Source organism: Oncorhynchus nerka, linkage group LG17, assembly GCF_034236695.1.
Source record: "Oncorhynchus nerka isolate Pitt River linkage group LG17, Oner_Uvic_2.0, whole genome shotgun sequence".
Classification (NCBI taxonomy): Eukaryota; Metazoa; Chordata; class Actinopteri; order Salmoniformes; family Salmonidae; genus Oncorhynchus; species Oncorhynchus nerka.
The window spans coordinates 444,644-460,127 of record NC_088412.1 but is presented as its reverse complement, the minus strand read 5'-3'; the positions used below and the strand labels follow the sequence as shown (position 1 = coordinate 460,127).

Here is a 15,484-nt window from a genome sequence, read left to right as displayed (position 1 = left end):
CCGTGGTTGATGACCTTCTTGTAGGACTAGGGTTATGTGTTAGGGTCTGGGGTTACCTCCGTGGTTGATGACCCTCTTGTAGGACTAGGGTTATGTGTTAGGGTCTGGGGTCAGGGGTTACCTCCGTGGTTGATGACCTTCTTGTAGGACTAGGGTTATGTGTTAGGGTCTGGGGTCAGGGGTTACCTCCGTGGTTGATGACCTTCTTGTAGGACTAGGGTTATGTGTTAGGGTCTGGGGTCAGGGGTTACCTCCGTGGTTGATGACCCAAGTCCTACAAGAGGGTCATGAGTTAGGGTCTGGGGTCAGGGGTTACCTCCGTGGTTGATGACCCTCTTGTAGGACTAGGGTTATGTGTTAGGGTCTGGGGTCAGGTGTTACCTCCGTGGTTGATGACCTTCTTGTAGGACTAGGGTTATGTGTTAGGGTCTGGGGTCAGGGGTTACCTCCGTGGTTGATGACCCTCTTGTAGGACTAGGGTTATGTGTTAGGGTCTGGGGTCAGGGGTTACCTCCGTGGTTGATAACCCAAGTCCTACAAGAGGGTCATGAGTTAGGGTCTGGGGTTACCTCCGTGGTTGATGACCCTCTTGTAGGACTAGGGTTATGTGTTAAGGTCTGGGGTCAGGGGTTACCTCCGTGGTTGATAACCCAAGTCCTACAAGAGGGTCATGAGTTAGGGTCTGGGGTTACCTCCGTGGTTGATGACCCTCTTGTAGGACTAGGGTTATGTGTTAGGGTCTGGGGTTACCTCCGTGGTTGATGACCCTCTTGTAGGACGAGGGTTATGGGTTAGGGGTCAGGGGTTACCTCCGTGGTTGATGACCCTCTTGTAGGGTTCTATTGCCTTCATGTCGACTTTGTGTTCCTGGTCTCCTATACGGAACACTCTCCAACGCCGCCCCTCCTCCCTCTCCTCGGAGGCCGAGTACACCTGGACCGACTCCACCCCCTTCTGCAGAACCTCCGTGGTCTTGGGTTTCGGCAGGTCATCTGAGAAGAGAGGTTCTTTTTTTAAACTCTTTTCCTACCTTCCCTTTATCCAATTAACACTCCCAATTTCAATTTGAAATGCTTCGTATTGTGGGGAATTTATGACATGCGGAGTTCACCAAATAACCATTTAAATATGATATATGCCCCTGATCAACAGTAATGGCCAATCAGACGAACGATTCAGACAGTGATCATACGAATGGTACATCAAACAAACATGCAACAATCAAAATGGAGGAATAATATGGAAGAAACACCTCACTACAGAATAGACTGCCTTTTATTTAAGTCTAAGCCTTGTGGACAGACAATGACATGACATTGGCGCTCGACACTCAAGAAACACCTCACTACAGAATAGACTGCCTTTTATTTAAGTCTAAGCCTTGTGGACAGACAATGACATGACATTGGCGCTCGACACTCAAGAAACACCTCACTACAGAATAGACTGCCTTTTATTTAAGTCTAAGCCTTGTGGACAGACAATGACATGACATTGGCGCTCGACACTCAAGAAACACCTCACTACAGAATAGACTGCCTTTTATTTAAGTCTAAGCCTTGTGGACAGACAATGACATGACATTGGCGCTCGACACTCAAGAAACACCTCACTACAGAATAGACTGCCTTTTATTTAAGTCTAAGCCTTGTGGACAGACAATGACATGACATTGGCGCTCGACACTCAAGAAACACCTCACTACAGAATAGACTGCCTTTTATTTAAGTCTAAGCCTTGTGGACAGACAATGACATGACATTGGCGCTCGACACTCAAGAAACACCTCACTACAGAATAGACTGCCTTTTATTTAAGTCTAAGCCTTGTGGACAGACAATGACATGACATTGGCGCTCGACACTCAAGAAACACCTCACTACAGAATAGACTGCCTTTTATTTAAGTCTAAGCCCTGTCTAAAGCGGGGCTATATGAAATATATAAAACAATTATATAAATTTACCCTATTAGCCCATACAAACACATTGAATAACAGATTCACTACATGGAACAGCATAGTCCACCATCAAACATCTAAAAGGAAGTTTGTTCTGAAGTGTCTGTCCTATATCCGAGTGATACAAGAAAGATCAGGAAACATGTTTTTTTTGTTGTTTTTTTTACATGTATTTAACCCCTTACTTTTGTCACTAAAGTGTCTCCATATATACTTCCATAAATTATTTTGACTGGTACCAGAGGACCTTCAGTCGAGTCTTGTGAGACCCGAGGGCGTCCTAGAGCAAAACACGTACGCGTTCATGAGCGTCTCACCTTTCCACAGAAGGGTCATAGTGGTTCGTAGGCCAAATCGTTCGGCCGCTACAGACGATTTGGTGAGAAGACCCCATTTTTGGGGGATGTCACATGGTCTGACAAACACAGATCTAGCTCTGTCACCGCAAATGCAGAAGTGTTACAAAGGCATATGCAAGTCGCTCTGGATAAGAGCGTCTGCTAAATGACTTAAATGTAAATGTGCGGTGGATTGAGATGCATCCAATGCAAAACAAATCACTTGCTTAAACTGACCGATTTTAAAAACGGGATTCGATTTATTCAGGCATCTACCTTAGGGGGTTAAACATCCGTCCTAGTACCCAGGATGCAACAGCATTCCAAAACGGCACCCGTTTTCCTTTTAATATGTCACATCATAGAAAACATAGCTAAATAAGAACAAGAACATGCTTGTACATGACCAACAATGTACACAAAAATGACTCAAAACAGAAGAAATATCCCTTGATTTGTTCACATAGTTGATGAAAAGAAGCAAAAGTATATTTGGTTGATTGACCAGGCAAGTATGTCCATGAGACCTTACCACACTTGTTGTTGACCTGGGAACTGTTGCCAAGACAACAAGGGTAACAGTCCTTCCAGATGACAGAGGCCGGCAGCAGAGTGGAAACACAGAAACAACACAACACCATTTAAACCTGAACCATTTAACTACAGTTAACTGGCCCCATACAAATGTCAGGGTTAGGTTCAACCATTTATACCTTATTGGACTTAACTGGCCTCAGAACTATTGAACCAGGCTTAGTGGAGTCAGCTCCTAGGACAGACCAGTGTCCTGTCCTGGGATAGACTATGTCCTGTCTTGGTTGAGGTACCCAGGCAGTTAGCTGGATAGGTTGACAGTGCGGAGAACAAGTATTGGATACACTGCCAATTTTGCAGGTTTTCCTACTTACAAAGCATGTAGAGGTCTGTAATCTTTTTATCATAGGTACACTTCAACTGTGAGAGACGGAATCTAAAACAAAAATCCAGAAAATCACATTGTATGATTTTTAAGTAATTTGCATTTTATTGTATGACATAAGTGTTTGATACATCAGAAAAGCAGAACTTAATTTTTGGTACAGAAACCTTTGTTTGCAAATTACAGAGATCATACGTTTCCTGTAGTTCTTGACCAGGTTTGCAAACACTGCAAATTAATTACTTTAAAAATCATACAATGAGACATTCTGGATTTTTGTTTTAGATTCCGTCTCTCACAGAAGTGTACCTATGATAAAAATTACAGACCTCTACATGTTTTGTAAGTAGGAAAACCTGCAAAATCGGCAGTGTATCCAATACTTGTTCTCCCCACTGTATGTACCCAGAGAATAAGTAGGATAGATATTTTTAACATGGCAGTTAGCGGGAGGGCCTTTTTCAACTCTAATGGCTAGGGTTGGATCCTCTGGGGTCCTAAAGCTGAGGGAGAACTTCACTGAGACTCACACACTACTACTATTTTCCCAGGTTAGGACATACAAAGTTGATTTACTGTTTAACAGATTTATTTACTTTTAATTGAGACGAGCGAGCAATTTTTATTTATTTTTTAAGCATTATTAAAAATTTAAAAAATGTGGACCCCTTGTAAAAATTGTAAATAGGAATTTATTCTTAACTGACTTGCCTAGTTAAATAAAGGTTAAATAAATACATAAAAAATAATAAAATAATAATTATCCTCATAATTATCCTTATGCTGAAACATGAGGTGATGGAGGTGGATGAATGGCACGACAATGGGCCTCAGGGTCGTCACGGTATCTCTGTTCATTCAAATTGCCATCGTTAAAATGCAATTGTGTTAGTTGTCCGTAGCTTATGCCTGCCCATACCAGAACCCCACAGCCACCATGGGGGTACTCTGTTCAAATCGTTGACATCAGCAAGCCTACACGACGCCATCTGCCTGGTAGAGTTGAGAGAACAGTTTATGAATTGGGTGGCTGGAGTCTAACAATTTTTAGGGCCATCCTCTGACACAGCCTGGTATAGATGTCCTGGATGGCAGGAAGCTTGGCCCCAGTGATGTACTGGGCCGTACTCACTACCCTCTGAAGCACCTTCTGGTTGGATGCCGAGCAGTTGCCATACCAGGCAGCCAGTCAAGATGCTCATGATGGTGCATCTGTAGAACTTTGAGGATCTGAGGGTCCATACCAAATCTTTTCAGCATCCTGGGGGGGAAGAGGAGTTGTCGTGCCCTCTTCACAACTGTGTTTGTCTGCTTGGACCATGGTAGATCCTTAGTGATGTGGACACAGAGGAACTTGAAGCTCTCAACCCGCTCCACTACAGCCTCGTCAATGTGAAAGGGGTTGTGTTTGGCCCTCCATTTCCTGTAGTCCACATTCATCTCCTTTGTCTTGCTCACGTTGAGGGAAAGGTTGTTGTTCTGGCACCCACCACACTGCCAGGGTTCTGCCCTCCTCCCTATAGGCTGTCTCATCGTCATCGGTGGTCAGACCCACCACCGTCGTGTCGTCTGCAAACTTAATGATGGTGTTGGGAGTCGTGTGCAGCCAGGGAGTACAGGAAGGGACTGAGCCCCCCCCGAGAGGCATCCGTGTTGAGGGTCAGCGTGGGGGATGTGCTGTTGTCTACCCTGTCCACCTGGGGGGCTTTGCGCATGGTGATCTTAGGCTTGTGTGCGGCTGCTTGGCCAAGGAAACCTATTTCATGAAGCTCCCAACGAGCAGTTCTTGTGCTGAAGTTGATTCCAGAGGCAGTTTGGAACTCGGTAGGGAGTGTTACAACCGAGGACAGAAGATTTTTTTACGCTCTACACACTTCAGCACTCCCGAGCAACTACAGTTGACCGGGGAAGCTCTAGCAGGGCAGAAATTTGACCAACTGACGTTTTGAAAAGGTGGCATCCTATGACAGTGCCACGTTGAAAGTCTATGTGCTCTTCAGTAAGACCATTCTCCTGCCAATGTTTGTCTATGGAGATTGAATGGCTGTATGCTCAACTTCATACACCTGTCAGCAATGGGGATGGCTGAAATGACCAAATCCATTAATCTGAAGGTGTGTCCACATACTTTTGTATATATAGTGTACTTTGAACAAGGTTTCAGTTTCAATTAATCGAAAATGTGAAAAGGCAATCTGCATAAAGGCAAAAAGGGCATTTTGAAACAAGGGATGAGCTTTCCTTTAATCTACTTGTGTATAAGTGAAGCTTTTAGAGAGAGGGTTAGTGCTTTTATATTTCATAATCTCAACCCACCCAGTTCATATTCATTATATAGACAGGCAGGTTTAGCATCCCGGATAAAGTGAAACCATCCCGGATAAAGTGAAACAAAATGGAGCTCATGATTTGAAAAGCGAATCAGTAGTAGGCAATAAGTGGGTAAACCGGTATGCGGTAGGCAGTAAGTGGGTAAACCGGTAGGCAGTAAGTGGGTAAACCGATATGCGGTAGGCAGTAAGTGGGTAAACCGGTAGGCAGTAAGTGGGTAAACCGATATGCGGTAGACAGTAAGTGGGTAAACCGGTAGGCAGTAAGTGGGTAAACCGGTAGACAGTAAGTGGGTAAACCGATATGCGGTTGACAGTAAGTGGGTAAACCGATATGCGGTAGGCAGTAAGTGGGTAAACCGATATGCTGTAGACAGTAAGTGGGTAAACCGGTAGGCAGTAAGTGGGTAAACCGATATGCTGTAGACAGTAAGTGGGTAAACCGATATGCGGTAGGCAGTAAGTGGGTAAACCGGTAGGCAGTAAGTGGGTAAACCGATATGCGGTAGACAGTAAGTGGGTAAACCGATAGACAGTAAGTGGGTAAACCGGTATGCGGTAGGCAGTAAGTGGGTAAACCGATATGCTGTAGGCAGTAAGTGGGTAAACCGGTAGGCAGTAAGTGGGTAAACCGACATGCGGTAGGCAGTAAGTGGGTAAACCGGTAGACAGTAAGTGGGTAAACCGACATGCGGTAGGCAGTAAGTGGGTAAACCGGTAGGCAGTAAGTGGGTAAACCGATATGCGGTAGACAGTAAGTGGGTAAACCGGTAGACAGTAAGTGGGTAAACCGGTAGACAGTAAGTGGGTAAACCGGTAGGCAGTAAGTGGGTAAACCGATATGCGGTAGGCAGTAAGTGGGTAAACCGGTATGCGGTAGACAGTAAGTGGGTAAACCGGTATGCTGTAGGCAGTAAGTGGGTAAACCGGTATGCGGTAGACAGTAAGTGGGTAACCGATAGACAGTAAGTGGGTAAACCGATATGCGGTAGACAGTAAGTGGGTAAACCGGTAGGCAGTAAGTGGGTAAACCGGTAGGCAGTAAGTGGGTAAACCGATATACGGTAGGCAGTAAGTGGGTAAACCGGTAGGCAGTAACTGGGTAAACCGATATGCGGTAGACAGTAAGTGGGTAAACCGATAGACAGTAAGTGGGTAAACCGGTAGACAGTAAGTGGGTAAACCGGTAGGCAGTAAGTGGGTAAACCGGTAGGCAGTAAGTGGGTAAACCGATATGCGGTAGGCAGTAAGTGGGTAAACCGGTAGACAGTAAGTGGGTAAACCGGTAGGCAGTAAGTGGGTAAACCGATATGCGGTAGGCAGTAAGTGGGTAAACCGATATGCGGTAGGCAGTAAGTGGGTAAACCGGTAGACAGTAAGTGGGTAAACCGGTAGACAGTAAGTGGGTAAACCGATATGCGGTAGGCAGTAAGTGGGTAAACCGATATGCGGTAGGCAGTAAGTGGGTAAACCGGTAGACAGTAAGTGGGTAAACCGGTAGGCAGTAAGTGGGTAAACCGATATGCGGTAGGCAGTAAGTGGGTAAACCGATATGCGGTAGACAGTAAGTGGGTAAACCGGTAGACAGTAAGTGGGTAAACCGGTAGGCAGTAAGTGGGTGTACCGATATGCGGTAGGCAGTAAGTGGGTAAACCGGTATGCGGTAGACAGTAAGTGGGTAAAACGGTAGACAGTAAGTGGGTAAACCGATATGCTGTAGACAGTAAGTAGGTAAACCGGTAGACAGTAAGTGGGTAAACCGATATGCTGTAGGCAGTAAGTGGGTAAACCGATATGCGGTAGGCAGTAAGTGGGTAAACCGGTAGGCAGTAAGTGGGTAAACCGATATGCTGTAGACAGTAAGTGGCTAAACCGATATGCGGTAGGCAGTAAGTGGGTAAACCGGTAGACAGTAAGTGGGTAAACCGATATGCGGTCGGCAGTAAGTGGGTAAACCGGTAGACAGTAAGTGGGTAAACCGATATGCGGTAGGCAGTAAGTGGGTAAACCGGTAGGCAGTATGTGGGTAAACCGGTAGGCAGTAAGTGGGTAAACCGATATGCGGTAGACAGTAAGTGGGTAAACCGATATGCGGTAGACAGTAAGTGGGTAAACCGGTAGGCAGTAAGTGGGTAAACCGATATGCGGTAGACAGTAAGTGGGTAAACCGGTAGACAGTAAGTGGGTAAACCGGTAGACCGTAAGTGGGTAAACCGATATGCGGTAGACAGTAAGTGGGTAAACCGGTAGACAGTAAGTGGGTAAACCGATAGACAGTAAGTGGGTAAACCGGTAGGCAGTAAGTGGGTAAACCGGTAGACAGTAAGTGGGTAAACCGGTAGACAGTAAGTGGGTAAACCGATATGCGGTAGGCAGTAAGTGGGTAAGCCGATATGCGGTAGGCAGTAAGTGGGTAAACCGGTAGACAGTAAGTGGGTAAACCGGTAGGCAGTAAGTGGGTAAACCGATATGCGGTAGGCAGTAAGTGGGTAAACCGATATGCGGTAGGCAGTAAGTGGGTAAACCGATATGCGGTAGACAGTAAGTGGGTAAACCGGTAGACAGTAAGTGGGTAAACCGGTAGGCAGTAAGTGGGTGTACCGATATGCGGTAGGCAGTAAGTGGGTAAACCGGTATGCGGTAGGCAGTAAGTGGGTAAAAACGGTAGACAGTAAGTGGGTAAACCGATATGCTGTAGGCAGTAAGTGGGTAAACCGGTATGCGGTAGGCAGTAAGTGGGTAAACCGATATGCGGTAGACAGTAAGTGGGTAAACCGGTGAGACCCAGTAAGTGGGTAAACCGGTAGACAGTAAGTGGGTAAACCAGTAGACAGTAAGTGGGTAAACCGATATGCTGTATGCAGTAAGTGGGTAAACCGATATGCGGTAGGCAGTAAGTGGGTAAACGGTAGGCAGTAAGTGGGTAAACCGATATGCTGTAGACAGTAAGTGGGTAAACCCGATATGCGGTAGGCAGTAAGTGGGTAAACCGGTAGACAGTAAGTGGGTAAGCCGATATGCGGTAGGCAGTAAGTGGGTAAACGGTAGGCAGTAAGTGGGTAAACCGGTATGCGGTAGACAGTAAGTGGGTAAACCGATATGCGGTAGACAGTAAGTGGGTAAACCGGTAGGCAGTAAGTGGGTAAACCGATATGCGGTAGACAGTAAGTGGGTAAACCGATAGGCAGTAAGTGGGTAAACCGGTAGGCAGTAAGTGGGTAAACCGGTAGGCAGTAAGTGGGTAAACCGGTATGCGGTAGGCAGTAAGTGGGTAAACCGATATGCAGTAGGCAGTAAGTGGGTAAACCGGTAGGCAGTAAGTGGGTAAACCGATATGAGGTAGGCAGTAAGTGGGTAAACCGATATGCGGTAGACAGTAAGTGGGTAAACCGGTAGACAGTAGGCAGTAAGTGGGTAAACCGATATGAGGTAGGCAGTAAGTGGGTAAACCGGTAGGCAGTAAGTGGGTAAACCGGTAGACAGTAGGTGGGTAAACCGATGAGGTAGGCAGTAAGTGGGTAAACCGGTGAGCAGTAAGTGGGTAAACCCCGGTAGACAGTAGGCAGTAAGTGGGTAAACCGATATGCGGTAGACAGTAAGTGGGTAACCCGGTAGACAGTAAGTGGGTAAACCGATATGCGGTAGACAGTAAGTGGGTAAACCGATATGCGGTAGACAGTAGGTGGGTAAACCCGGTAGGCAGTAAGTGGGTAAGCCGATATACGGTAGACAGTAAGTGGGTAAACGGTAGACAGTAAGTGGGTAAACCGATATAAGGTAGGCAGTAAGTGGGTAAACCGATATACGGTAGACAGTAAGTGGGTAAACCGGTAGACAGTAAGTGGGTAAACCGATATGCTGTAGACAGTAAGTGGGTAAACAGTAAGTGGGTAAACCGGTAGGCAGTAAGTGGGTAAACCGGTAGACAGTAAGTGGGTAAACCGATATGCGGTAGACAGTAAGTGGGTAAACCGATATGCGGTAGGCAGTAAGTGGGTAAACCGATATGCGGTAGGCAGTAAGTGGGTAACCGATATGCTGTAGGCAGTAAGTGGGTAAACCGGTAGGCAGTAAGTGGGTAAGCCGATATGCTGTAGACAGTAAGTGGGTAAACCGATATGCGGTAGACAGTAAGTGGGTAAACCGATATGCTGTAGGCAGTAAGTGGGTAAGCCGATATGCTTTAGACAGTAAGTGGGTAACCGATATGCGGTAGGCAGTAAGTGGGTAAACCCGGTATGCTGTAGACAGTAAGTGGGTAAACCGGTAGACAGTAAGTGGGTAAACCGATATGCGGTAGACAGTAAGTGGGTAAACCGGTAGACAGTAAGTGGGTAAACCGGTAGACAGTAAGTGGGTAAACAGTAAGTGGGTAAACCGGTAGGCAGTAAGTGGGTAAGCCGATATGCGGTAGGCAGTAAGTGGGTAAACCGATAGACAGTAAGTGGGTAAACCGGTAGGCAGTAAGTGGGTAAACCGATAGACAGTAAGTGGGTAAACCGATAGACAGTAAGTGGGTAAACCGGTAGGCAGTAGGTGGGTAAACCGATAGACAGTAAGTGGGTAAACCGGTAGGCAGTAGGTGGGTAAACCGATAGACAAGTAAGTGGGTAAACCGATAGACAGTAAGTGGGTAAACGGTAGACAGTAAGTGGGTAAACCGGTAGGCAGTAAGTGGGTAAACCGATAGGCAGTAAGTGGGTAAACCGATATGCTGTAGACAGTAAGAGGGTAAACCGATATGCGGTAGGCAGTAAGTGGGTAAACCGGTAGGCAGTAAGTGGGTAAACCGGTAGGCAGTAAGTGGGTAAACCGATATGCGGTAGGCAGTAAGTGGGTAAACCGGTAGACAGTAAGTGGGTAAACCGATATGCGGTAGGCAGTAAGTGGGTAAACCGGTATGCGGTAGGCAGTAAGTGGGTAAACCGATATGCGGTAGACAGTAAGTGGGTAAACCGATATGCAGTAGACAGTAAGTGGGTAAACCGGTAGACAGTAAGTGGGTAAACCGATATGCTGTAGGCAGTAAGTGGGTAAACCGGTAGACAGTAAGTGGGTAAACCGATAGACAGTAAGTGGGTAAACCGGTAGACAGTAAGTGGGTAAACCGATATGCGGTAGACAGTAAGTGGGTAAACCGATATGCGGTAGGCAGTAAGTGGGTAAACCGATATGCGGTAGGCAGTAAGTGGGTAAACCGGTAGACAGTAAGTGGGTAAACCGGTAGACAGTAAGTGGGTAAACCGATATGCGGTAGGCAGTAAGTGGGTAAACCGATATGCGGTAGGCAGTAAGTGGGTAAACCGATATGCGGTAGGCAGTAAGTGGGTAAACCGGTAGACAGTAAGTGGGTAAACCGGTAGGCAGTAAGTGGGTAAACCGATATGCGATAGGCAGTAAGTGGGTAAACCGATATGCGGTAGACAGTAAGTGGGTAAACCGGTAGACAGTAAGTGGGTAAACCGGTAGGCAGTAAGTGGGTGTACCGATATGCGGTAGGCAGTAAGTGGGTAAACCGGTATGCGGTAGACAGTAAGTAGGTAAAAACGGTAGACAGTAAGTGGGTAAACCGATATGCTGTAGACAGTAAGTAGGTAAACCGGTAGACAGTAAGTGGGTAAACCGATATGCTGTAGGCAGTAAGTGGGTAAACCGATATGCGGTAGGCAGTAAGTGGGTAAACCGGTAGGCAGTAAGTGGGTAAACCGATATGCTGTAGACAGTAAGTGGGTAAACCGATATGCGGTAGGCAGTAAGTGGGTAAACCGGTAGACAGTAAGTGGGTAAACCGATATGCGGTCGGCAGTAAGTGGGTAAACCGGTAGACAGTAAGTGGGTAAACCGATATGCGGTAGGCAGTAAGTGGGTAAACCGGTAGGCAGTATGTGGGTAAACCGGTAGGCAGTAAGTGGGTAAACCGATATGCGGTAGACAGTAAGTGGGTAAACCGATATGCGGTAGACAGTAAGTGGGTAAACCGGTAGACAGTAAGTGGGTAAACCGGTAGACCGTAAGTGGGTAAACCGATATGCGGTAGACAGTAAGTGGGTAAACCGGTAGACAGTAAGTGGGTAAACCGATAGACAGTAAGTGGGTAAACCGGTAGGCAGTAAGTGGGTAAACCGGTAGACAGTAAGTGGGTAAACCGGTAGACAGTAAGTGGGTAAACCGATATGCGGTAGGCAGTAAGTGGGTAAACCGATATGCGGTAGGCAGTAAGTGGGTAAACCGATATGCGGTAGGCAGTAAGTGGGTAAACCGATATGCGGTAGACAGTAAGTGGGTAAACCGGTAGACAGTAAGTGGGTAAACCGGTAGGCAGTAAGTGGGTGTACCGATATGCGGTAGGCAGTAAGTGGGTAAACCGGTATGCGGTAGACAGTAAGTGGGTAAAACGGTAGACAGTAAGTGGGTAAACCGATATGCTGTAGGCAGTAAGTGGTAAACCGGTATGCGGTGACAGTAAGTGGGTAAACCGATATGCGGTGAGCAGTAAGTGGGTAAACCGGTAGACAGTAAGTGGGTAAACCGGTAGACAGTAAGTGGGTAAACCAGTAGACAGTAAGTGGGTAAGCCGATATGCTGTATGCAGTAAGTGGGTAACCGATATGCGGTAGGCAGTAAGTGGGTAAACCGGTAGGCAGTAAGTGGGTAAACCGATATGCTGTAGACAGTAAGTGGGTAAACCGATATCACGGTAGGCAGTAAGAGTGGGTAAACCGGTAGACAGTAAGTGGGTAAACCGATATACGGTAGGCAGTAAGTGGAGTAAACCGGTAGGCAGTAAGTGGGTAAACCGGTATGCGGTAGACAGTAAGTGGGTAAACCGATATGCGGTAGACAGTAAGTGGGTAAGCCGGTAGGCAGTAAGTGGGTAAACCGATATGCGGTAGACAGTAAGTGGGTAAACCGATAGGCAGTAAGTGGGTAACCGGTAGGCAGTAAGTGGGTAAACCGGTATGCGGTAGGCAGTAAGTGGGTAAACCCGATATGCAGTAGGCAGTAAGTGGGTAAACCGGTAGGCAGTAAGTGGGTAAACCGATGAGGTAGGCAGTAAGTGGGTAAACCGATATGCGGTAGACAGTAAGTGGGTAAACCGGTAGACAGTGAGCAGTAAGTGGGTAAACCGATATGAGGTAGGCAGTAAGTGGGTAAACCGGTAGGCAGTAAGTGGGTAAACCGGTAGACAGTAGGTGGGTAAACCGATATGAGGTAGTTAGTAAGTGGGTAAACCGGTAGACAGTAAGTGGGTAAACCGGTAGACAGTAGGCAGTAAGTGGGTAAACCGATACGATAGGCAGTAAGTGGGTAAACCGATATGCGGTAGACAGTAAGTGGGTAAACCGGTAGACAGTAAGTGGGTAAACCGGTAGGTGGTAAGTGGGTGTACCGATATGCGGTAGGCAGTAAGTGGGTAAACCGGTATGCGGTAGACAGTAAGTGGGTAAAACGGTAGACAGTAAGTGGGTAAACCGATATGCTGTAGACAGTAAGTAGGTAAACCGGTAGACAGTAAGTGGGTAAACCGATATGCTGTAGGCAGTAAGTGGGTAAACCGATATGCGGTAGGCAGTAAGTGGGTAAACCGGTAGGCAGTAAGTGGGTAAACCGATATGCTGTAGACAGTAAGTGGGTAAACCGATATGCGGTAGGCAGTAAGTGGGTAAACCGGTAGACAGTAAGTGGGTAAACCGATATGCGGTCGGCAGTAAGTGGGTAAACCGGTAGACAGTAAGTGGGTAAACCGATATGCGGTAAGGCAGTAAGTGGGTAAACGGTAGGCAGTATGTGGGTAAACCGGTAGGCAGTAAGTGGGTAACCGATATGCGGTAGACAGTAAGTGGGTAAACCGATATGCGGTAGACAGTAAGTGGGTAAACCGGTAGGCAGTAAGTGGGTAAACCGATATGCGGTAGACAGTAAGTGGGTAAACCGGTAGACAGTAAGTGGGTAAACCGGTAGACCGTAAGTGGGTAAACCGATATGCGGTAGACAGTAAGTGGGTAAACCGGTAGACAGTAAGTGGGTAAACCGATAGACAGTAAGTGGGTAAACCGGTAGGCAGTAAGTGGGTAAACCGGTATGCGGTAGACAGTAAGTGGGTAAACCGATATGCGGTAGACAGTAAGTGGGTAAACCGGTAGGCAGTAAGTGGGTAAACCGATATGCGGTAGACAGTAAGTGGGTAAACCGATAGGCAGTAAGTGGGTAAACCGGTAGGCAGTAAGTGGGTAAACCGGTAGGCAGTAAGTGGGTAAACCGGTATGCGGTAGGCAGTAAGTGGGTAAACCGATATGCAGTAGGCAGTAAGTGGGTAAACCGGTAGGCAGTAAGTGGGTAAACCGATATGAGGTAGGCAGTAAGTGGGTAAACCGATATGCGGTAGACAGTAAGTGGGTAAACCGGTAGACAGTAGGCAGTAAGTGGGTAAACCGATATGAGGTAGGCAGTAAGTGGGTAAACCGGTAGGCAGTAAGTGGGTAAACCGGTAGACAGTAGGTGGGTAAACCGATATGAGGTAGGCAGTAAGTGGGTAAACCGGTAGACAGTAAGTGGGTAAACCGGTAGACAGTAGGCAGTAAGTGGGTAAACCGATATGCGGTAGACAGTAAGTGGGTAAACCGGTAGACAGTAAGTGGGTAAACCGATATGCGGTAGACAGTAAGTGGGTAAACCGATATGCGGTAGACAGTAGGTGGGTAAACCGGTAGGCAGTAAGTGGGTAAACCGATATGCGGTAGACAGTAAGTGGGTAAACCGGTAGACAGTAAGTGGGTAAACCGATATGAGGTAGGCAGTAAGTGGGTAAACCGATATGCGGTAGACAGTAAGTGGGTAAACCGGTAGACAGTAAGTGGGTAAACCGATATGCTGTAGACAGTAAGTGGGTAAACAGTAAGTGGGTAAACCGGTAGGCAGTAAGTGGGTAAACCGGTAGACAGTAAGTGGGTAAACCGATATGCGGTAGACAGTAAGTGGGTAAACCGATATGCGGTAGGCAGTAAGTGGGTAAACCGATATGCGGTAGGCAGTAAGTGGGTAAACCGATATGCTGTAGGCAGTAAGTGGGTAAACCGGTAGGCAGTAAGTGGGTAAACCGATATGCTGTAGACAGTAAGTGGGTAAACCGATATGCGGTAGACAGTAAGTGGGTAAACCGATATGCTGTAGGCAGTAAGTGGGTAAACCGATATGCTTTAGACAGTAAGTGGGTAAACCGATATGCGGTAGGCAGTAAGTGGGTAAACCGGTATGCTGTAGACAGTAAGTGGGTAAACCGGTAGACAGTAAGTGGGTAAACCGATATGCGGTAGACAGTAAGTGGGTAAACGGTAGACAGTAAGTGGGTAAACCGGTAGACAGTAAGTGGGTAAACAGTAAGTGGGTAAACCGGTAGGCAGTAAGTGGGTAAACCGATATGCGGTAGGCAGTAAGTGGGTAAACCGATAGACAGTAAGTGGGTAAACCGGTAGGCAGTAAGTGGGTAAACCGATAGACAGTAAGTGGGTAAACCGATAGACAGTAAGTGGGTAAACCGGTAGGCAGTAGGTGGGTAAACCGATAGACAGTAAGTGGGTAAACCGGTAGGCAGTAGGTGGGTAAACCGATAGACAGTAAGTGGGTAAACCGATAGACAGTAAGTGGGTAAACCGGTAGACAGTAAGTGGGTAAACCGGTAGGCAGTAAGTGGGTAAACCGATAGGCAGTAAGTGGGTAAACCGATATGCTGTAGACAGTAAGAGGGTAAACCGATATGCGGTAGGCAGTAAGTGGTAAACCGGTAGGCAGTAAGTGGGTAAACCGGTAGGCAGTAAGTGGGTAAACCGATATGCGGTAGGCAGTAAGTGGGTAAACCGGCAGGCAGTAAGTGGGTAAACCGATATGCGGTAGGCGTAAGTGGGTAAACCGGTATGCGGTAGGCAGTAAGTGGGTAAAC

General features: G+C 47.0%; 1 protein-coding gene across 1 annotated transcript in view; it reads right to left on the bottom strand.

Moving 5' to 3' along the window:
• The window catches only part of bnip2 (BCL2 interacting protein 2), a 104,999-nt gene that overhangs the window by 21,919 nt on the left and 67,596 nt on the right, over positions 1 to 15,484 (bottom strand). The window contains exon 6 of the mRNA XM_065002808.1: positions 810 to 992. Coding sequence (XP_064858880.1) covers positions 810 to 992 — 183 coding nt within the window. The remainder of the gene's footprint in view (positions 1 to 809; positions 993 to 15,484) is intronic.